The 23823-nt window shown below is 40.0% G+C and overlaps 1 protein-coding gene across 1 annotated transcript; it reads right to left on the minus strand.

Annotated features, from left to right (window-relative positions):
• Window positions 1-11: 11 nt before the first annotated feature.
• SHISAL2B (shisa like 2B) lies at window positions 12-22803 on the minus strand. The gene is made up of 3 exons (XM_027520264.1): window positions 22425-22803; window positions 17829-17986; window positions 12-215 (listed from the first exon to the last, which is right to left on the minus strand). The coding sequence occupies exons 1-3, from the start codon at window positions 22613-22615 to the stop codon at window positions 79-81; spliced, it is 486 nt and encodes a 161-aa protein (XP_027376065.1). The 5' UTR covers window positions 22616-22803; the 3' UTR covers window positions 12-78.
• Window positions 22804-23823: the final 1020 nt, after the last annotated feature.

The raw sequence follows: 23823 nt of genomic DNA on the forward strand, positions 1-23823 counted from the left end.
TTATTACAAACTGTATTTGAAGTGCACTCTTTATTTTTTTGCTTCATATCCCCAGTGAGCTTTTATAACACAGGATTTTTAACAATAAGCAGTGTTGATCTGTGTCGTATCCATTGTTTTTTCTTGAATTATGTCATCAGCCTCATAGAACGTTTCATTTGTTGAATTTGATGCTGCATTTGAACGGGGGGCTTTGCTTTTTCTATTTGAGTTGCCTGGAAATAAATACACAAAACAAAATGAAATAATTATTTGAACTTATGACATCAAATTTTACTTTAAAATTTGTCCTTAAAAAATAAACTTCTTAGAATATTGGAAATAAGATGTCCTCTAAGCACTGTGGATGAATCATTGCAGAGTTGTTCTTGAGCATTTTCTCCTGAAGGTCAAATAAGGGAAATTTTCAGTAACAAAAGTAAGGATTTCGTTTCCATGCTTACCTTTCTTTCTCTACACTTCCATGAAGGAAACTACACTTTTGATCAGAAGGTAACAATTTCTGAGTTGCTTAGAAAAAGTGTGACTGTCCCTATGCATGAAGTGAACAAAGCTAAAGTCAGTCATAATTTACAACAATCTCAAGGCTTTGCCATTATAATCAATTTAGATGTAACATTTAAAAAGCGCGTGTTTGTTCCACAATCCCATTCACTCAGTTTGTGTAAATGAGCCCAGAATGCTCACGGGTGGAGGACTATGGATCTTTGCTCATCAGAAGTTAGACTAACAAGCTCAAAGTGAAGAAATGGGTTATTTTAATCAGTGGACAATGTTAGAAAAATTAAGTGTGAAAATAATATGTAATGTATTTCACCAATATATACAGATTTAAATATATTTTTTAAATTTACAAATATGTGAAAGCAGTGCAAGAAGTCACAGATGGTGCTGTTCACCAACCCCCTGTTGCAAAACCCACAGTCCACTTCACAAGCCACATTTATGTGACCCGTGAGTGGCATGTCCTTTCCTTGGCTTCCTAGATGCCACCTTTCCTCGACTCACTCCGGTGTCACCATCGCTCCTTCCTGGTATCTCTCGTTGGTTCCTTTTCCTCTTCCAGGCATCTTGGGCTGGAGGAGGGCCTGCGATTGGTTCCTGTCGCTGTCTCACTCCCTTATTAGTCTCAATTGCCCCACAGTTTTAAACACTATCTCTGCTGATCATCCCCAGATACATATCTCTACTCCATACCTCCCCTGAACTCTAGATTCAACTGCCTAGTTGCCATCTCCACTTGGGTATCGAATAGACATCTCCAACTTAGTCCAAAACTGATATTTGGGGCATTCCCAGAAAGAAAAAAAAAAAAAAAGCTTCTTACAGTCTTCATCTTCTCAATTGCTGGCAACTCCATGAGTTTAGTTGCTCAGGCCTAAAACCTCAGTCAGCCTTGCTCCTGTTCTCTCAGCCCCACCACCAATTCATCTGACATCCTGTTGCCTACACTTTTAAAATACACCCAGAATCAGACCACCTTCACAGCTACCACTGTTTGATTTTGAGCACAGCACTCAGAGTAATTTGGAACGTAAAGCACTCAGAACCCTTCATCTCACCCAAGTCTTTATAATGGCCTTCATGTTCTCATACACACACACATTAATATCCCTGACTTCATCTTTTTCTACTTTGCCCTCTCATTCACTCTCACTCTCACCTCTTTGATCAGACTTTCATGAATGTTCTAGCCACGAGACCTTTGCACTGGCTATTCACTCTGGCGTGCTCTTCCCTCAGATTATCTGTATGGTAACTCTTAATTTTAAATCCTTGCTCAAAAGTCACCTTTTCAATGGGACCTAAACACTGTATTTAAAATTACAACCTACATTCCCTCCATCCTATCCCCAATTCCTTCTGCTCTCTACTATTTTTCCCATAGTATTGATCTTCTAATATACTATATAATTTACCTTTTTATTTTATCATTTATTATCTGTCTCCTCTGTCTGAAATATAAGCACCACATGCCAGAGATCTCTGTTTTATTCATTGATGATGGAGGAAAATTGCCTTGCATGTAGCTAGTGTTCAATCAGTTTGTTGAGTGAAATAATAAGATTGAAAGTGTGACACAGTAAAAAGTTATAAAGTTGTAGATTGCACAAGACAAGGCTGAAAGTCAACTGGGAAGAAATGTTTAGAACAAATGATTCATGTGTAATGTAACAGGGACTTACAAATCCATACGTAAGACATTAACACCTCTTAGTTGGTAAAGAGATGGACAAAAGATATACTGCATCTCCACTAGTCAGAAAGACGTGTAAATTCAAAACATTATAATACCATTTTTCATGTCTCAATTAGGAGCAGATTAAAAGTAATCTTTCTTGGCTAAGAATAATCTATATTTACTATATTAGTAATTATATTTCCATCACAAAAATTCAGAAGAAAAGTAATAAAACCATATATGGTACCACTCAAGATCCCTCATTTTAAACTTAAGATACTTTTAATATTAGCCCAGAGAATAATGTCATGCATGTTTCAGGTCAGTGGGCAACATCTGCTAGCTGTAGTGAGACATCATTTTTCAAGACATAAATAATATTGCCCCTTTGAGTGTTGGTCTATGAAATCAACCTGTAGTGGGGGATGTCCTGTTGGGCCCTAGGAAGCTGGGCTAATGGGACAGCCCAATGGGAATGTAAACTGGTACGTTTATTTTTTAAGTCTTGAGTGTTCATACCTTGTGATTTTAACGTGAAGTTCCTAAGGAATCCATGAGAGATGAGCTCTAAAATTTATATATAAAGATACTGTTTATTTTCAATACCAAAAAAATGTAAGTACCTTAACAATAGTAGTGAAGTATGATGCAGTCATTTGATTTGAAAAAAGTGATTTCTAAGAAATTTTTAATTATATTGAATGTCCTGTTAATGTTATATTGAATACAACGTTAAGTGAGAAAAGGTGAGATACTGTCAAGCAATACGATAATAGTTCCTGCTCATGTAGCATTTCCTCATAACAGCTTCTCCCTACTTAAAATCCTTTAGGATCAAATCTGAATTTCTTGTTTAGACGGAGGATCAGCCTTGCTTCCCTCTCCTGGCTCAGCTGGCCCCATCCCCTTCCTCGTATTTGGCATTTCAGACATACAGAAATACTGACTGACAGGCTCCTAGACTTGCCCTGCTTGCTTGCTTGCTTGCCTGCTCTCTTGCTCTCTGCACCAAGCCTTTGCATGCTTCCAGCTGCCCGGTGTCCCTAACTCTCTTCTTTGCTTGAATAACTCTTACTTATCCTTTAAATTTTATAAAGTCTGCTCCAAAACTACCTAAAGGAGAAGGGAGACTCACTAGTCAAGAGATTTCACTATTAGAAGTAGCTTTTCTCTACTGTCTGCCATCTAGTCTGTCTTATATGACTTTTTCACTTTCCCTCTTTAGATAAGTCTGAGCCTCACCTTTAAGTGAGTTCATAATGCCTGGCTTTGCCTATTTATAAGTAATTTATACGTAGACTGCTCTCTGGAGTCAGTGAGGACATCCTCCACTGTGGGTTGTTAAGGGGCAATGTTATTGGTAAGTTTTGAAGGATAATGTCTCACTCCAGCTCCCAGATCTTACCCATATGCCTGAAACATGCAGCATTCAAAAGTATCGTAAGTTTAAAACGTGGGGCCTACAATAGATGGACTTTATTTCATTACTTCTGAACTCATTCGTGTTAAATAAATTAATGTTCTATCTAAACATACAATCATAATGTTTTGACTATATAATTTGATTTTTAAACAAAAAGATAATTGTTGTAATCACAACATTTTCTAGCCTGGCAAGTAGCTCTTGGCCCAATCAACAAGCAAAATTGTTTTAGATAAATGTAGCTGGGGAAGCTGGCATGAAAATTTGATGACCTGATAGATTCTTGACTATTAGTTGCAAGGTAGACCATAAAGGATATTTGAGATTCAAATGTAACTGCTAAAAACTTAAGTAATGGGATATATATATATATATAATGTATGTATGTATATCCCATTACCTAAGTTTATATATATATGTGTATATATACACACACACACACATATGTATATACACCCTTGAAACTATTTGCTTTATATACATTTGAAAAATAAAATGTTTGTAGGTTTATTTTTATTGGTTTAGCATCATTTGTATTCTACAGTATCACAGCAGGTAAAGTTTAAAAAGACCAAGGATTTAAAATATAAATTAGTTCCATATTATCTGGGCAGAATTTGTATCTGATATAAGCATTTCTTGTCTTTATTTGTTTATTATTTTTGGCTGTGCTAGGTCTTCGTTGCTAAGCAGGCTTTTCTTTAGTTGCGGAGAGTGGGGGCTACTCTCTAGCTGAGGTACGTGGGCTTCTCATTGCAGTGGCCTCTCTTATTGCAGAGCATGGGCTTAAGTGCGGGCTTCAGCAGTTTAGCACATGGACTCAGTGGTTGCAGCTCCCAGGCTCTAGAGCACAGGCTCAGTAGCTGTGACACATGGGCTTAGTTGCTCCATGGTATGTTGCGTCCTCCCGGACCAGGGATCAAACCCATGTCTCCTGCATTGGCAGGCAGATTCTTTACCATTGAACCACCAGAGAAGCCCCTCTTTTCTTTTTGTTGAAGTATGGTTGATTTATATCATGTTAGTTTTAGGCATACAACATAGGGATTTAATATTTTTACAGATTATACTCCATTTAAAGTTATTATAAATATTAGCTATATTCCCTATGCTATGCAATATGTCCTTGTCACTTATTTATACATAATAGATTGTACCTCTTACTCCTCTTCCCTCTCCAGCATTTCTTTAAACATCTAAATTTTAACCTTTTAGTGAAAGCCCTGAAAGTCTGAAGACTGTAATGTTGGTTAATTCAAATCCTTCATGTTTCCTAAGCTTTTTACACAGTTGATGCTACTGCTACTGCTAAGTCGCTTCAGTCGTGTCCAATTCTGTGCGACCCCATAGATGGCAGCCCACCAGGCTCCTCCGTCCCTGGGATTCTCCAGGCAAGAACACTGGAGTGGGTTGCCATTTCCTTCTCCAATGCATGAAAGTGAAAAGTGAAAGAGAAGTCGCTCAGTCATGTCTGACTCTTATCAACCCCAAGGACTGCAGCCTACCAGGCTCCTCTGTCCATGGGATTTTCCAGGCAAGAGTACTGGAGTGGGGTGCCACTGCCTTCTCCAAATTCCTAATATTCTAGTGAGACATTCAAGATGGTTTTTCAACCATCTTTCACATAAAAGGGTTTTTTGCTTTTTATGAGGATTAAACTCAGAAAGTTAATTCCTTAATTTGAGCTTCTCTCTAGGAATCCCTTAGTCTGGGGTTCTCTCTTAAGCCATCTCAGGAGCTGTCAGCTTGTTTCCATTATGTTTTTTTCTGGAAACAACCGAAAGAATTTATCTAACCTGTCTACTGCCCTCTTGAGATTTAAAGGCTTGCAAAACACATTCCAGCATTATAGATTTTCCTTTGTCTAGGACTTGTAAAAACCCCCTGTTCCCCAGCCCTGGTTCATTATGTCCTTGGCTACTGGATCCTTTTAACCAATGCAGGTACAAAGATCACTTCTTAGACTGGCTCCTTAAGGGCAGGCAGTTCCACTAGCCAAACTGATTTGCTACATGAGAAAATAAAAGATTTGATATAAACACCATACTGACATCATTTGAAGCAAGAACTTTGATTAGGAAGTCAACACCCTGGTGTTCCCTCTCTTCCTGCAGCTTGTGTGTGTGTGTGCTATGTCGCTTCAATCATGTCTGACTCTGCAATGCTATGGACTGAAGCCTGCCAGCCTCCTCTGTCCATGGGATTTCCCAGGCAAGAATACTGGAGTGGGTTGCCATTTCTTCCTCCAGGGGATCTTCCTGACCCAGGGGTCAAACCTGCACCTTCTAAAAGTCAAAGGTGCTTTCAATGTATATCCCTCTGGTAAGTTGGAGAAGGAAATGGCAACCCACTCCAGGGGGTCTGGGGGTCGCACAGAGTCGGACATGACTGAAGCTACTTTGCAAGTTAGAGTAATTGGGCATATTATGGAAAAAAACAACTGCAGTTAAGTGGGGCTGTGCTTGTAGTGATATCAGAGTCCAGCTAACTGCATCCCTTTGGAATGATTTTAAAAGAGAGACGAGAAAAAATCTTATTTTTCCTAGTTTTCCTTTAATAAACAGAAACTACTTTCTTAACCAACAAAGAGATAAAACCAGCTGCCTCTTCTGTCACAAGGTCACAACATGGATTAAATTTTAAATAAGAAATCTGTAATACCACTGGGCTCTCAAGGGACTTGTTAACACATAAAGGATTTTTCTTATTTAATTTCTTCTTTTCTTTACCTGAGTGCAGACTACAAAGATCCAACATCCCTGTGCTCTCCTGAGTTGATACTAGTTGTCCTTTCTGCTGCTCATGTCCCATTTTTATTCTTTTCTTCAGTCTGGTCAACAGCTCTAAATCTCAACCTTCCTTTAATCCTACGCCTCTCAGCCCATCATTTAAATTAAAGCTTTGGCCTTTGCCAAAATTTAAATTCAGTTCATCAAGCAAATCAAATTCACCATTTAAATAAAATTCATCAAAATCTTTCCACTTATCCTCATCACAAACTAGGCCAATTTTTTTTTTTTTTCTACAATAGTTCAATTTTACATTCATTTTCAGAACCATTCCTCAGAGGTCCATTTATCCTGAAACTTTTCTGTGAACTCTGCTTTTTCGTGCCATTTGAAAATATCAAAAGAATGCTGGGCCCCACTGCAGGTCTTTATCTTCAGGCTATCCGGCAGGACTGTAATTAAGCTTTTCTGCCACTGTCTTTGACCTCCCAGCTTCTGCATTACCAATCTGCTGCCCTGTAGCAGCCTCAGTGACAAATCAGCTGACTCACCTTACTGTTTACTGGAAATCTCTCCCACCCGACTCATCTTGCATTTTCTTCTAGTGGAAACAAGCAATTTTAAATTTGCACCCTAAAGGTGTTTTTTATTTACGAGGGGACATTTTTCCCTTCAAATTTAATACAATGCACAGACCGGAGAACTGGATCTGAGAAAAATGGTGGAAGTGAGCAGAATTTGCCTAGTGGTCTATTGACCTCTCCCTTCTTCAATGCTCTGCCTTCCCCTGGAGGACACATATGTATCTCATGAAAATACAGTTAACAATTCATTGTGAAAAAAATCTTAGACTTGCTCCAACAACAGTTAATGAATTCAGTTCTCTCCAGAAATGTTTTTTCTACCCTATTTTTTCCACAATTGGACTTTTTTTTCTTTTCTGCATTGTTGGATTTTTTTCAACCATAGATGACTGGCATAGTTCACAAAAGAATTTAGATTTATTATTATTAAATATAATTATTATTAGATATAATAAAAAGATTTATATTAAATCTTTTAAATGAATTTTCAAAATGAGAGATTGGCTTCTATTTTGCTAATTGGTTCCAATATCAGCCAGCACTGCCTAACCCTGGTCCCTGAGGAGGACTCACAATTGCTAAAAGTAGCAGTAACTCTACTGAGCAATTTGATTTTCTACATTCTAGGAGCAAAAAGAGTTGCAGGAAATTCCGGATTCATTATTTTCAGTAGAAAGGTCCCTTCAGGAGACACAACTGTCCTTTTCTGCCATTGAGTTCAAATTACCTCATCTTTTACTGAGGTCACAGTGAGTTCTTAAAATCTCTTTGAAACAAAGAATAGTATTTAAAAATAATTTGGCATCATAATTAGTAAGTGTTCTGAGCAGAATTTGGTTGAAGTATTAAGGCTACTAAGAAAAATAGCTTGCAAAGTTACCTATAAATTTAGTACAACCCATCAAAATACCACTTGATTTTTACGGACCTGACGGTGTGATTCAGAGGTTTACTTAGAATACTGAACATTACAGAAGAAGCCAGGAAATTTTGAAAAATCATAATGGGAAAGAAGAGAAAGTCGTGCCTAATCAGATATTAAACCATCAGTCAGTTCAGTTCAGTCGCTCAGTCGTGTCCCACTCTTTGCGACCCCATGAATCGCAGCACTCCAGGCCTCCCTGTCCATCACCAACTCCCGGAGTTCACTCAAACTCACGTCCATCGAGTCAGTGATGCCATCCAGCCATCTCATCCTCTGTCGTTGCCTTCTTCTCCTGCCCCCAATCCCTCCCAGCATCAGAGTCTTTTCCAATGAGTCAAAGCTTCGCATGAGGTGGCCAAAGTACTGGAGTTTCAGCTTCAGCATCATTCCTTCCAAAGAACACCCAGGACTGATCTTTAGAATGGACTGGTTGGATCTCCCCATATAGCTACAATAATTTTTAAAGTATATTACTGGCTTAAGAATAAACAGACTGATAAGTTTAACAGAACAGAATATCTAAGAACAGATCCCAGTATATATAATAATTTAGTTTATGGCAAAGGTGACATTTTAAATTGACAAGAGAAAAAGATAGATCTCGCAATGAATATTTGGGCAATTGGCACATTATTTGTAAAATAAAAATAAAGGCAAATCCTTACTTCACACTTCACACAAAAATTTAATTCCAGGATTATTAAAGAAATGTATTAGAAGAAAATATAGGTGAATATCTTTATATCTTAGAGTGAGGGAAGAACTTCCTCCTGGAGTAGGAAATGGCAACCCACTCCAGTAGTCTTACATGGAGAATCCCCATGGACAGAGGAGCCTGGCAGGTTGCAGTCCATAGGGTCGCAAGAGTCGGACACGACTGAGCCACTAAGCACACAAGAACTTCCTGACTATGAAACTAAAGGGAAACGACTTCCCTGGTGGTGCATTGGATAAGAGTCTGCCTGCCAATTCAGGAGACAGGGGTTCTGTCCCTGGTCCGAGAAGATCTGACATGCCACAGAGCAACTAAGCCCCTGGGCCACAACTCCTGAGCCCGCGTGCTGCAACTATTGAAGCCTGCGAACCTGGAGCCTGTGCTCCACAACAGGAGAAGCGCCGCAGTGAGAAGTCTGAGCACTGCGGCAAAGAGTAGCCCCTGCTCGCTGCAACTAGAGAAAGCCTACCGGCAGCAACGAAGACCCAGTGCAACCAAAAATACATTAATTAACTTTTTAAAAAAGAAACTAAAGGGAGAAATCACAAAAGGAGAAACATACAGTTGAAAAATTGTCACATATAAAATTAAAAAGGCAACAACTATAAAAAATACATATGTAAAAAAAAAATTAGTTACTGTATGGGAAGTTCCTATAAAGCAAAGAAAAATGAACAACCCCCTAGAAAAATGTGTATAAGAATATGAGCAACAATATACCATAAAAAAATGATAAATAAACATTAAAATTTCTGCCTTCACTCCTAATTAGATAAGTTTAAAAACACTACATGGTTTCCCTCAGTGAAATTAGTAAGATATATATCTTTTGAAATAAAAATACTTGTGAAACAGTGCTTCTCTAGAGGACAGCTAGCAACTTGTATCCAAAGCCTTTTATTTGTACCAAATCTTTGTTCAGCAATTCCATTCCTAGGGATTTATGCTAGGAAAATACTTCAGTGTTCAATGCATATGTATAATATTAGTAGAAAAAAAAATGGAAGCTAGTTCCAAGTCAATAATAAAGTATGATATACTCAGACTTTAGTTTCTAAACACCATTCCCAAATAAAATGAACCAGACTTCTTGGAGAAATAGCAGACTTCAGGGCTGGCACAGGAAAAAGGAAAAGTACAGGAGGCTTGAGAACATTTTGTGACAAAGAAAAAAAAAATGCTCAAAAAATGATGTACATATTTCAAAAGGATATACGACCCAATTTAAAGGGGCTCCCACAAGCTGAATCTGGGATAATTTATGAATCGGAATAAATAATGATAGTAATAGAGTATTTTAGAATAAAGATCTGAGTCCATACTGATATTAATAAATTAATAGATAAATAGGTGGAAAAGGGAAAGCTCTTCCTTGTAGTAGAATAACAACTAATAAACACAGAAGAAATGATGAGGCTAGAAAATCACTATATTATAGCTATCATAATAATCAGAAATTATCTTGTATTTTGAATGAAAACATTTAGTCAAGAACCATGGGTAATAGTTGAAGGAGGAACAGGATGTTCTCATACCTCCCAACAAATTACTTGGTAATGGCAAAAAGTTTCAAAGACAAAGGAAAAAATGATTAAGGAAATATGATAACTAATTATAAGATGTAACTCTGAACTAGATCCTAGATAAGAAAAAAATAGCTACTTAAGGATATTGGCAAAATTTGAATATGAACTACAGATTAGATAATATTACTGTATAACTGTTACATTTCCTGACTTTGATAAATATACTGTGATTACATTAAAAAAATTTCTTGTTCCTAAGAAACATATACTGAAGTATTTATTGTTAAATAGCATGATATCTGCAAATTATTTTCAAATGGTTCAGAAAATATACATCAAAAGAAAGTCAATTTTGAAGGAAATGAGGCACAGTATTAAGAATTAGTAAAGCTGAGAAAAGGTATACTACCTTTTCTATACTTTTCTTGCAACTTTTCTGGAAGTGTGAACTATGTCAAAGTAAAAGAATAAAAATGCATAGCACTCCATCAAAGTACCGGAGAAGGCAATGGCACCCCACTCCAGTGCTCTTGCCTAGAAAATCCCATGGATGGAGGAGCCTGGTGGGCTGCATTCCATGGGGTCGCTACCAGTCGGTCATGACTGAGTGACTTCACTTTCACTTTTCACTTTCATGCATTGGAGAAGGAAATGGCAACACACTCCAGTGTTCTTGCCTGGAGAATCCCAGGGACGGCTGAGCCTGGTGGGCTGCTGTCTATGGGGTCGCAGAGTTGGACACGACTGAAGCAACTTAGCAGCAGCAGCCATCAAAGTAATAAAATGGAATCATTAAAAGTGGTGTTTATTGGCAAACACTTATGTCAATATTGTTCACTGGAAAAAAACCCATGTTATAGGATTCATTTTTCCCCATTTTGTTATACATACATGTATCTATAAATACATAGAAAAAAAATCCGTGAAGGATATTCGCCACTGTTAATATCTGTTACCTCTGTGTGGTGTGCTCATGGATGAAGTTACTAGTTTTTCTGTATTTTTTAATTTTCCTAATAAGAAAGTGCATTAAGAGAAAGGTTTTTGTTTGTTTGTTTTTTTGTTTGTTTTTGTTTGTTTTCGGGGGGGGCACGTAAGGATACCTTTTAAGAAGAAATATAGCAAACCATTTTGAGCTGGTTCAAATCCTACTTTGCTCACAGGCAGAACAAATAATTGCATATGTGATTGTCAAATTGTTTTGCTGTCTCAGTTTTCTAGATATAATTTCTGTTTCTCTTCTAGACAACCTGTACCTTACTGCTGATTTGTTTACCCTTTTCCATTTATATTGCCTGCTTTTGAAAAAGAGACCATCAAATAATAGGTAATTGGAGTTGTCTATTATTCCTATACAACAATATTATTTTGTGTCAAGCAGCTCTACTCTCTGCTCTTCTCATTTTCATTGAAAACTCTGTTTCTAAGGACCCTCTCCTCGATTCTCCATCACACTTCACAACCCTAGAGTGTCAATGGATACTCAAAACCACAGGATGAATATAGTTTATCTTCCAAGAGCATCAATTTTACTCATAAGTGGAAAGGATATGATATTATTGTTAGATAAAACAAGTCATTATATTTGCAATCAAAAATAACCATATTTAAAAAGTGTAATGGGCATCTTCAAATAATTTAAAGCTCATAAAGCAAGCCTTTCCAAGAAAACCTTGGAATTTTGGTGGTACCATTCCTTTGTTATCTACCTTTAAGAATTCTCCAATGGAAAAGTTTGAGAAGCAAGAATCTAACACAATCATCCCTTTAATTACTCTCCTGTTAACCATTAATTCTTCCACAATTTATGCCATGAGTCCTCATCCCAGGAGTGTCTACTCAGAAAGATGTCCTTCACACAGTCAACCTTTGCCCGGAACTCTGTCCTATACAGTACAATTTACAAACCATGGTATTCTTTTAAACATTAGCATTTGATACAGGTGTAACTCAAAACACAAAAGTTAGAAAGAAGGAAAATGATTATGGGACACAGTTTAAAGCCCAATCAATTGCTTAACAATAGTACTTCTGTACCAAGTGAGCCTGGAGGTAGCCAAATTAAACTCTACATGTAGTCAGTACCAGAGACCTGCTATTTTCAGAATCAATTCAAAGAAAGCCTTAAATTGTATACATTAAAAATAATGAACCCCAAGAGAATAAAGATACCTTAAAGAAAAATCTTGGCAAAATAGTCCAAGATTAGACTATTTTAGACTTGGACTATTGTTATAAAACAAAATTCAGCTGAGTGAATATGAAAACCTAGTTGGCTTTATCCAGCAATTCATGGATTGGGAGCATCCCACCTAGCAAGTAGAAGGGGGCTCTGAGACGATGCAGGCAATGAAGGATTTTATAGGAAAAGGGGGATAGGATAAGGAAATCATAAACAAAAGATTTTTTTCTGGTAAAGTCACCCTGTCCTGCAGTTTACCTCACTAGTATTGATCAGGAAATTCCAGACCAATAGGTTTAAAATTTCTCTCCTGGGAGAGACTGAAACTGCAGTTAGGTATAGAGTTTTGGTTTGCTGGTGGGAAGTCCCATGGACGGAGGAGCCTGGTAGGCTGCAGTCCATGGAGTCGCACAGACTGAAGCGACTTAGCAGTAGCAGTTAGCACAAGGTACTCCATTTTGGGCCTGTTTATTCTGTAACACTACAGCCATTTATAGAAACAAACAAAAAAAAAGTGCAGTGCCTTAAGTCAGCTTTAGTATATGCACAATCTCAATTCTAAAAATTAAAATAATGGGAGATTATATGTGGAATCTAAAAAGAAATGATACAAATGAATTTACAAAAGAGAAAGAATCCCAGACTTAGAGAAGAAACTTATGGTTGCCAACAGTGGGGAGCGGGGAAGGATGTGAGGAAAGGACAGGGAGTTTGGGATCAACTCTGCTCAGTGTTACGTAACAGCCTGGATGTGAGGGAAGTTTGGGGGAGAATGGATACATGTATATGTGTGGCTGAGTCCCTTTGCTGTTCACCTGAAACTGTCACAACACTGTTAGTCAGTCAGCTTGGTTGTGCTGTGCTTAGTCCCGTCTGACTCTTTGCAACTCCATAGACCGCCAAGCTCCTCTGTCCATGAAGATTCTCCAGGCAAGAATACTGGAGTGGGTTGCCATGCCCTCCTCCAGGGGATCTTCCGAACCCAGGGATCAAACCCAGGTCTCCCGCACTGCGGGCGAGTTCTTTACCAGCTGCGCCACCAGGGAAGCCCAAGAATACGGGAGTGGGTAGCCTATCCCTTCTCCAGGGGATCTGCCCAACCCAGGAATCAAACTGGGGTCTCCTGCATTGCAGGCAGATCTTTACCAGCTGAGCTACCAGGGAAGCCCGATCAGCTATACCCCAACACAAAATTAAAATGTTAAAAAAAAAATTAACATAATAGGAGGTTGAGTCTTAAGAACAGATGGTTTTGAAAGGAGTGGTAGGAACTTCCCTGGTGGTCTAGTGGTTAAGACTCCATACTTCCAGTTGGGAAACCAAGATCCCACATGCTGCCTGGCCAAAATTTATTTTTAAAAAACTAAAATTTTTTTTAAAAAAAGGAAGGAGTGGTAACTGGTGAAATCAATTTTTCTCCAAGGTAGTTTTACTTGCTTGATTATTACACAAACATAATATTATGTTCCTAACCTTTAAAGGCATTCCTTAAACGGAATAAAGTCTTGTTTTCTTATGCTGGAACACCGGCATCTATCCCTGGGTGGGAGAATCATTGGAATGAAGCATGCATATTTAACAATAGGTACAGCAATGGTTTTTAATTATAACTTTGAAGAGTTACTTTCAAATATAAACTGCTTTCCCTTCCTATTCCAGTAACATTTGAATTACCTATTTTGTTTTCGACTCTCCACTATGTCTTATTTGGTTAATATCAACCAATGGGCCCAAAATCATCTAATTTAAAAGCAGCAGAAGGCAGTATAAAATTTTGCCTTACCAAGAGTAATCACTCAGGAAAAGTGTATTGAATTAATTTGCTGACTTGATAAACTGTTTTTCAGATGATAAACTGTTTTTCAGAGGAGTGGAGTGGGGATAGTTCATTGCAAGCAAGTAGCCTCAACTTACTGTGTAAGAAGTACATTGATGGATCTCCTTAGCTGAAGAGCTGTAAGACTACAAGGAGGATCAACAAGCCAACTAATTCTGTCGCTGGGCTCTCAGAGCCAGCTTGAATAAAATTTTGGAGTAGTCCCTGAGATAGATCAGGAAAAAACAATAGTTTTTATTTAGCACAATGCGTCATACAGAAGAGGCACTCAGTGAATGTTTGATGACTGTAATGGTGACAGTGAACACGCTGCTTTAATCGCCTACAACACAAAGTGCAGTGCCACTTCATTAGTTCATTTGCTAAGTGTTCTAGGCGCTGTGTGCTCAGTCACTCAGTCGTGTGCAATTCTTTGTGACCCCATGGGCTGTAGCTTGCTAGGCTCCTCTGTCCATGGAATTTTGGGGGGCATGAATACTGGAGGGGATTGCCATTTCCTTCTCTAGGGGATCTTCCCGACCCAGGGATCAAACTGGTATCTCCTGTGTCTTCTGCATTGGCCGGTGGATTCTTTACCACTGTGCCACTTGGAAAGCCCATTCTAGGCATTAGGGACACATAATGAGCAAGCAAGACAAAAAGTCTTACTTTCTTGGAACTTTGTAGTGGGATAGAGAAAAACTGGACAATGGATAGGTAAAATGCATAGTAAATTAGTGGTAAGTGCTTAGGAGAAAAATAAAGCAGGAAGGGGGCATGATATGCTGAAGTTAAAGATGCAGATTTAGTGATGGGGAAAGGTGACTTAGTAAAGATTTAAAGAAAGTGAAAGTGAGGGGAAAGCATTCCAGAGTACAGAGATGGCATGCGCCAAGGCCCTGAGGCAGGATTTTCAAGGAACAGCAAAGATGCCAAGGTGGCTGGACATAAGATGCAAGAAATAAAGGTGGAAAGGGCAAACCCCCGTACTTCACAGTTAGGGTCCATACATATAGGGCTCCATTCCCATCTATTAAAAGATGGGAAGCAATTAGGATTTTGACCAGAGTAGTGATGTAGCCTGACTCAGGCTCCCTCTGGTTTCTCTTTGGAGAATAGACAGCAGGAGAGAAAGATCAGGGCAGGAAGAGGAGCAATTTGTTTTGAAATGCAGAGTCTGAAATCTCTGGTTTTAACAACCTCCCTAGGTGATTCTTACACACAGTAAAATGTAAGGACTATAAATTGTCTAAGCAATTGAGACAAAAATTGATTTTACTATTTGATTATTTGATAATCACTAGTCCACTGCTTCATGCTGCCTGTGGAGAAACGGAGTCTAAGCCATTGGACTAAATTCAGCTAACAACCTGTCAATTTGGCCATGTAATCTCTAAACAGTGCTTCAGAAAAAGAACTCCAAATGGATCTTGGCTTCTTGCTTTGTGACACAGGGCACCCTTTGACATCCCTACAGAGAAGAAAACTAGAGCTAATGCAGTCATGCAGTGCTGGTGTATTTGAGAAGGTCAAAGAGTATGTACTCCATAAACATAAGTTTCTGGATTCAGCTAAAGTGGGACATACGGGAAGGAAATTTCTAAATTATTTTGAAGAGAGCTTTTCACTTTCTTTAAAACAGAAGTTAGTAAGCACCTGTGTCTTGTTCTAAATATATATATATATTAGATATATATATATTAGATATAATATATATATATTAGAAATATATATATAAATTTAGACTATATAATATATACAGTCTAAATTTTTGCTAAATATATTCAATATGTATATCAAAATGAAATTCATGATCACCATTTTTAACATGGAATACCAGAGATGGGAATACCAGACCACCTTACCTGCCTCCTGAGAGATCTGTATGTGGGTTAAGAAGCAACAGTTAGAACCAGACATGGAACAACAGACTGGTTCCAAATTGGGAAAGGAGTACGCCAAGGCTGTATAGTGTCACCCTATTTAACTTATATGCAAAGTACATCATGCAAAATGCTGGCCTGGATGAAGTGCAAGCTGGAATCAAGATTGCCAGGAGAAATATCAATAACCTCAGATACGCAGATGATACCACCTTTATGGCAGAAAGAGAAGAACTAAAGAGCCTCTTGATGAAAGTGAAAGAGGACAGTGAAAAAGCTAGCTTAAAACTCAACATTCAAAAAACTAAGATCATGACATCCAGTCCCATCACTTCATGGCAAATAGATGGGAAAAACTGGAAACAGTGACAGACTATTTTTTTGGGCTCCAGAATTACTGCAGATAGTGACTGCAGCCATTAGATTAGAAGACGCTTGCTCCTTGGAAGAAAAGCTATGCCCAACCTGGACAGCATATTAAAAAGCAGAGACATTACTTTGCCAACAAAGTTCCGTATTGTTGGAGAAGACTCTTGAGAGTCCCTTGGGCTGCAAGGAGATCCAACCAATCCATCCTAAAGGAAATCAGTCCTGAATGTTCACTGGAAGGACTGATGCTGAAGCTGAAGCTCCAACACTTTGGCCACCTGATGAACTTGACTCATTTGAAAAGACCCTTATGCTGGGAAAGATTGAAGGCAGGAGAAGAAGGGGTCGACAGAGGATGAGATGGTTGGATGGCATCACTGAGTCGACGGACATGAGTTTAAGCAAGCTCCGGGAGTTGGTGATGGACAGGGAGGCCTTGCATGCTGCAATGCATGGAGTCACAAAGAGTCGGACACAACTGAGCAACTGAACTGACTGAACTGACTTTTAAAATACACTAATAGAAATTTGTATTCACAAAAATTTTATGAGTTCTTTCTGATTGTTTCATAATAATAATGATTAGCGTGTACTGCACTTTATAATTAAGATAACAATGAGACTCAGTTCCAAAAACCTTACGTTTTAACATTTCTAATTTATGGTTGCACTACATACACAAATATACACACACATACACATAGGGCTTAACTAGTTTGTGATCTATTCAAGAACAAAGACTGCCTTTTATTTATTTTTTAATTTCTTTTATCTGCCTCTGAATTCTGCATACGGTGGGCACACAGCTAATGCCTAACTGACCACTGACTAATCAGTTTAGAGCAATGCAATACTGATAATTAATTATCAGATATTTTGTTCCTGCTTATTTGACTTCTTTGGCTCCATCAAAAAACAAAATTAAATAATTGAGGGACACCCAAATAAATTAAAGTGGATTTATTAGATCAATGTATTATTTTTCATGAGAACATTTACATCCTGCCACTATTTTTTCCTTGAGCACAATCTTTCAAAGGTGTTTAATCATTAAGACCTGCTGCTGCTGCTGCAGCTCAGTCGCTTCAGTCGTGTCCGACTCTGTGCGACCCCATAGAGGGCAGCCCACCAGGCTCCGCCGTCCTGGGATTCTCCAGGCAAGAACACTGGAGTGGGTTGCCATTTCCTTCTCCAATGCATGAAAGTGAAAAGTGAAAGGGAAGTCACTCAGTCGTGTCCGACCCTCAGCGACCCCATGGACTGCAGCCTTCCAGGCTCCTCCATCCATGGGATTTTCCAGGCAAGAGTACTGGAGTGGGGTGCCATTGCCTTCTCCAATTAAGACCTAATTCAACATAAATTTTTATAAAGACACATAATAAACTGAATTTTCAAAAAGCGTTCATTTTTAAGTGTATAATCTGCCACCCAGGCACAGGTTATTACTTTGAATAGAGTACAGGTAATTGGTTGCAAATAATGGCTACTGATTACCTTCTTGAGTGGAAACAGCCTCTAGGTGTTGAAGTTTAAGGCCAGTGTCTAATCTTTGAGGCTTTGTATACAGAAATAAGTAGCAAAGAACACAGACGCTGATGACAAACGCAAGTAAAACAAGGGCAGCAATTCCCAATCCGATCAGGGCACCGATGCTGAGGAAAACAGAAAAAAAAACATTGTGACTGTCATGCAAACTGGTTTGCACATAAACTAAAGGTTTAAATATTGTTAGTTCTTGTTTCAGTCATTCATAACCAAATTATATTTTACTATAAACAGCATATTATTGAGATCTACAGCTCACCTTCTTCTACCATCAAATTCTTACTGTACTTCTCTATACATTTGTATGTTAATATTACTATAGAATACCACATGAATTCATATTACAGGTAAAAGGTCACACAATTCTCTAGGGATGGTTCAAGAACATCTCAATCCAATAAACCTCTATTATTAATGTATTTTAGGGGAAAGATTAGGTTCACTAATAAAAGATGAATAGAAAAAAATCTGTATGTGTTTAGTATGTTTAGTAGCTCAGTCTTGTCTGACTGTGACCCCATGGACTGTAGCCTTCCAGGCTCCTCTGTCCATGGCATTTCCCAGGCAAGAATACTGGAGCAGAGAGCCATTCCCTTCTCCAGGGGATCTTCCTGACCCAGAGATTTCCTGCACTGCAGGTGGATTCTTTACCATCTGAGCCACCAGGGATCTACTTCTGCAAAAATACTGAAACGAATGCTTGCCAAAAGTGTAGAACTTTTATTTTGGAGATGTGTATGGGAGTTATCATGTATTAATATACAAAACCATAGCTATTACAAGAGAGAAGAAGGTTTAATTAAAGGAAAGTAATATTTATGGAATTTATATAAAGTTCATGTTCAATCTGAAGTTTTCCTTTCTAAAAGAACATAACACCAATAGCTTCTAGCATTAAGGAAGAAATCTTTGTACTTTTCTCTAAAAATGCATTGCACATCTGATATTTGCTCAGCATTCAGTTTATAATCATTCCTCTTGATACAGTTATGAATAAGGCTAATCATTTGAGAAATAACACAGTTTTCACAAACTGGTGAACTTAATATTTTCAAATGGGAAAAGAAGCTTGGCAAAAAAAGAAAGTTGTCTTTAAAGACTAATATATAAAGACTAATATGTACTTTCATGAGCCCTATGTGTGTGGGGATGTGTAAAGATATAAAATTAGATTTTAACTGCTCAAGAGCAGATACTTCTGTTGACTTTCCCATAGTAATCTGCACACTTAAAAATGTTTAATAGAGTATTTAGCTTGCAGTTAATGTTTCATAAATGGAAGTAAATGATAAGTGACTGATGATTGATCTGTTTGTAGTCACTGAAAAGTTATCACTGAAAAGTAACAATCATTGGAATAGTCATTGAAAAGTAATGGTCTTTTTCTTGATTATCTTCCTGGCCTGCCTGCCTTTCAGCTTCTGCTATTTCCCAGAGATTAGGGCGGTAAAAAATTTGACTTGTTCCAACAGGGAGGGAAGGGAGAATTTGACCAGGGATACTAGGTATGTCACTGCTTTGAGAGGAAGAACAGAATTGAAAACGAAGGGCTAAATTCATCCCACTTACACTTGATGTTAGCAGATAAAGTCTCTTTGCCATTTAGAGGTTCTTTGCCTTCTGAGTCAAAGACATGAAGTCAGACTTCAAAAAATTTTTGTGCTTGTTTATTGCTAATCAGCCCAGTTCCCTTAGCCCTGTACACAAGTGTAGACTAGGTAATTTTCTGGTTAGAGTCAGTATAGAAAGTGAAGTCACTCAGTTGTGTCTAGCTCTTTGCGACCGCATGTACTGTAACCTACCAGGCTCCTCTGTCCATGGGATTTTCCAGGCAAGAGTACTGGAGTGGGTTGCCATTTCCTTCTCCAGGGGATCTTCCTGACCCAGTGATCGAACCTGGGTCTTCCACACTGCAGGCAGACGCTTTAACGTCTGAGTCACCAATGAGAGGCAGAGTCAGTATATAGTTAGACATTTAAATTAGAATTTGCCCTCACTTGGTGCCTGCTTCTGGCAACTACTCTTTCATGCTTGTTTGCACCAAAGCTGACTTTTGTAAATTCTATGTGTCAGGAAGGGTCAGGACTCTACACAGACATATGGGAACATAAGCCACTTAATTAATTATTTGCTTCACAAGGCAGCTAGGAGGCCAGATATCTGGAAAGATTTCTGAAACAAGAACCCAGTTATTAAAAACATCTTCAAACTGAAAAAGTGACTTAGTCAATTAAAAGTAAAATCATCAACTTAACTGAATTCAATGACATAGTATGGGCTTTACATGTATTAATACACACTTTAAAAACCAGGTCACATGATTTGAAGGAAAAATTAAAACAACATGGCACTTCTTTCTGTTATAAAAAGATATTCTTCATAATCCTAACAAACTGTGTCAGTGTCATAGTTCCACTTTCTAGAAATGTTGCTTTATGCATGCAAAATTCCAGATAAAGATGCAGCTCTGGGAATCTCCTAAAATATTCATTTCAATAAATAGCTTACTGAACTCGAGTGTAGCCTTGTGCAACACGTGTTATTTTCCTAGGTCCTGAAGGTTTCCAAAGGGAACCCTTAGAGCTTAGGGATTTATTTATAAGAGGAGAAGGGATGAGAGTGGGGCTGAGAAAAGGGAGAATTATCTTTCCTTCCTAGCACCACAGGGCAGCTTGCTTTTCAATCCCTGAGAAAAGTTCTGTAGCTGCTGTCACATGAATGAATTCTCCGACTCGACAACTTCATTTACCTGGAGGTACACACCCGAACCTTTCTGCAGCAGTTACAGATTCTCAGATGCTAGTGACATTAGGGAAGTTTTTCACAGTTGGACTGTTTTAAATTAGGGGAGAGAGCAAAGAATATGCGGGAACTGAAGCTCTAAATGCTTACCTCCCCACTGTGTTCTCCTAGTTTAATAACTAAAGAAGAACCCCAGGATTACATTCCCAACTGATGCCATCAGTCGAAATGATTTTTATATTTCCCAGCAACAGAGCTGCATTGTCAGTGCTGAATGAAGACCCCAGCAAGCTAGTCATTCTTTTGTGCCTTCATAAGCCTTTGCAAGGTTTTCCATCCTCTGCTGCTTCTCACTCTTGAACTATTCAGGGATCTGAAAATCCCAGGCACTTTTCCAATTGAGTCTGACTTAAGAGTTGACAGTCTCTTCTCAGAGGTGCTGCCACCCTTATTAACACCTCCAAGGACTCAGAGCTGGGTTACTATGTCATTTTCCAAAAGGCAAGATAATATCCCAGTGCAATACAGAGTTCTTCCCCAAGTAGTAAGGATAAGCTGTCATTATTTTCTGAGATTTTGCCTATTAGGGGACAAGCCTACTTTGTAGTTGGACTTGGTAAGTAGGTATTCCTTTTGAGATTTTTTAGAAGCTTGCAATGCAATTTTTTTTAATGACTTTACTGCTCTAAGAAGTAACATTTAAAGTCATTTGCTGTGGTCTTGGCATGCGTGCCAAGTTCTGGACCATGCTAGGACACTGGGAGAAAAAGTACCCTTCCTCGTCCTTAGCAGAGTCAGCCTCTTTCCCTCTCCTAGACATTAGCTAATCTGTCAGAAACAATTTCTGGTGGTGTGGCAGTTCTTTCCTGTAACCCCAGCACCATGTTCCTTCTCCGGGCACAATGTAAGAATGAAGGTCTAAGTTTTCAATCCTTTGGAGTGGAGGGGAGGGAAAGCCCTTCATAATGAAAGTATCTGTGTGAATACCAATTGAATAAATTAATATTTAATTATTATAAAATTCCCATCATGGGGAAAAGAGGCCAAAAAGACACCACCTTTGAAAGTCCCGTCGTTTTCTAGCAATGGCCAAAGAGCTAAGATGTTGAGAAAGGGGGTGTCCTGCAAAGGTTCTTCGGTGTGTAATCATAGCAACTGAAACTCTTCCTCTCTGTGGATCTCCGGTTCTGTTCGGAGTTAGTATGAGATCAACTGAAAGGGCAAATTATATGTATTTGTGCGCGCCCAAATACATACTCACACTCACTTTTTTTTTTTTTTTTTAAAGGATACAGCAAATTCCTTCTCAGCTACAGAGAGGCTTAAAATACTCAAATCCTTGGTTAACGCCTTAAAAATGAGTCTCAAAAGAGCCCCTTTCCATTCAAATGCACCAAATACTCAAATCAAAAGGAGAATGAAAACCTCCTCAAGTTATCTGTGAGTCTGTCTGTGCCCCGCAGAGCCGCGGACTTGGGACTGGTCCCCGGGCGAGGGAGAGAGGAGAGCAGAGCAGTCCGCTCGGTTGCGCCCAGGGCGAGTCGCCTGCGCTGCTTCCGCGCGCGCCTCGCTCTGGTCCCCGGGCATCACAACTCTAGAACCACAGCGCGACCTTCACCCGGACGACGGTGGCCACAAACGGGTTCTCGGCAGGGGCCTCACCCGCCCTTGGGGGCTCCTATCCCCCCACCCCGCGGAGGGATCCGAGCGTGTCGCGAGAACGCGGGCGCCCTCCCTCCTCCCCGCGTGGCACGGCTGGTAGCCTCCCCAGACCCCTGGCCGCAAGCCCCCGGCCCTGCCCACCTGAGGCTCCACATGTAGCTGTGCTTGTAGGGGAAGTAGCTGCCCGGCTCGCTGCAGCAGTACTTGAGGTCGGCGAAGCCGCAGCAGTAGAGGAGGGTGGCCCCCTCGCCGCGCCGGGGGCACTGGAAGGGCTCCACGAAGCTGTGGTTGAGGCTGTAGTAGCCGGAGCACACCCGACTGGCCTCGCTCATCGCGGGCGGCTGAGGGCCGGGGGCTCACGAAGCCCCCCGATCTGCCCTGGCTGAACACGTCCCACCCGGCCCGGTCCGAAGACCCCTCCGGCCGGGCTCACCTCCTGCGATCCGGAGCTGACTGCCTGGGCGGTCAGCCGTCGCGCGCCTCTTCTGCTCGCTCGCCTCCCCCTGTCCACATGGTGTCTGGTCGCTTTACTCGGGCTTCTCCCACCCGCTACTGAGCGGCTCTCTTATCTGCCGATCTCCGGCCCTGTACACTTTCTCCCTCGTGCTTCGTCTGCCTGCTCACTTATCTCCACTTTCCCTCAATTCAGGGAGCCCACCCTGCTCCATGCCAGCAAGAGATCGCCCCTGAAGGAAGCCGGGAGGTGTGGGACCGATTTGCCATCCGGACAGATGCGGCCAAAGGTGTGATTCTGTTTGCCCAGGGACAGGGCAGATGGGTTCCGGGCCAACAGAGCAGGGCTGGGGGAGCGGGGTAGAGGGCGGATCAAGAGGCGCTGAACTACTGTGAGGGGCTGTTGAATAGGACCCTTCTTTTTTCAGAAGTATGTGTAAGGCATTAAAACCTACCAATTTAAATATCAAGGGCAAGGGACTTCCTTATGGTCCAGTGGTTGAGAATCCCCCTTTCAATGCAGGGTTCATCCTGCATTGAAAACATTGCAAACAGTTGGAACTCCCCATGGGCCTGCATCCTCAGTCACTCTGTCGTATCCGAGTCTTTGAGATCCCATGGACTGTAGCCCGCCAGGCTCCTCTGTCCCTGGGAATCTCCGGGGCAAGAACACTAGAGTGGGTTGCCCTTTCCTTCTCCAGGAGATCTTCCCGACCTCCAGATCGAACCTGCGGTCTCTTAGGCCTCCTGCATCGGCGGGCAGGTTCTTCCCCACTAGCGCCACCTGGGAAGCCCTAGATCCCACTCGCCACGGGGCAACTAAGCCCAAGCACCGCAACCACTGAGCATTCTGTATTAAGTTAAACTGAAAAAGGAAGGAAAGCAAAAGATTGAAGTAAAGAAACTGAGGACTTTTTACAGAGATGGCAGAAAGAGGAGACAAAGGAAATAGGGAGAGAGGGAGAAACTTCATCCTTTTCTCTTGCTCTCTTTTTGTTTGGTATTCTCATTTTAGTGATTCATTTGTTGACCAAGATTTTAAAAATAACAGTAGTAATGGATGTCTTTTGTAATAAGTCAAACAAAA

The sequence above is a fragment of the Bos indicus x Bos taurus genome, chromosome 20 (assembly GCF_003369695.1).
Source record: "Bos indicus x Bos taurus breed Angus x Brahman F1 hybrid chromosome 20, Bos_hybrid_MaternalHap_v2.0, whole genome shotgun sequence".
NCBI classification, from domain to species: Eukaryota; Metazoa; Chordata; class Mammalia; order Artiodactyla; family Bovidae; genus Bos; species Bos indicus x Bos taurus.

Excerpts from the sequence above, each read along its gene's own strand:
- SHISAL2B (XM_027520264.1), bottom strand. The coding sequence starts at position 22,615 with ATGAGCGAGGCCAGTCGGGTGTGCTCCGGCTACTACAGCCTCAACCAC. Across the intron at positions 17,987-22,424 it reads AGCTACATGTGGAGCCTCAG|CATCGGTGCCCTGATCGGAT; the intron begins GTGGGCAGGGCC and ends TGTTTTCCTCAG. Across the intron at positions 216-17,828 it reads GGCTGTTTCCACTCAAGAAG|GCAACTCAAATAGAAAAAGC; the intron begins GTAATCAGTAGC and ends ATTTATTTCCAG.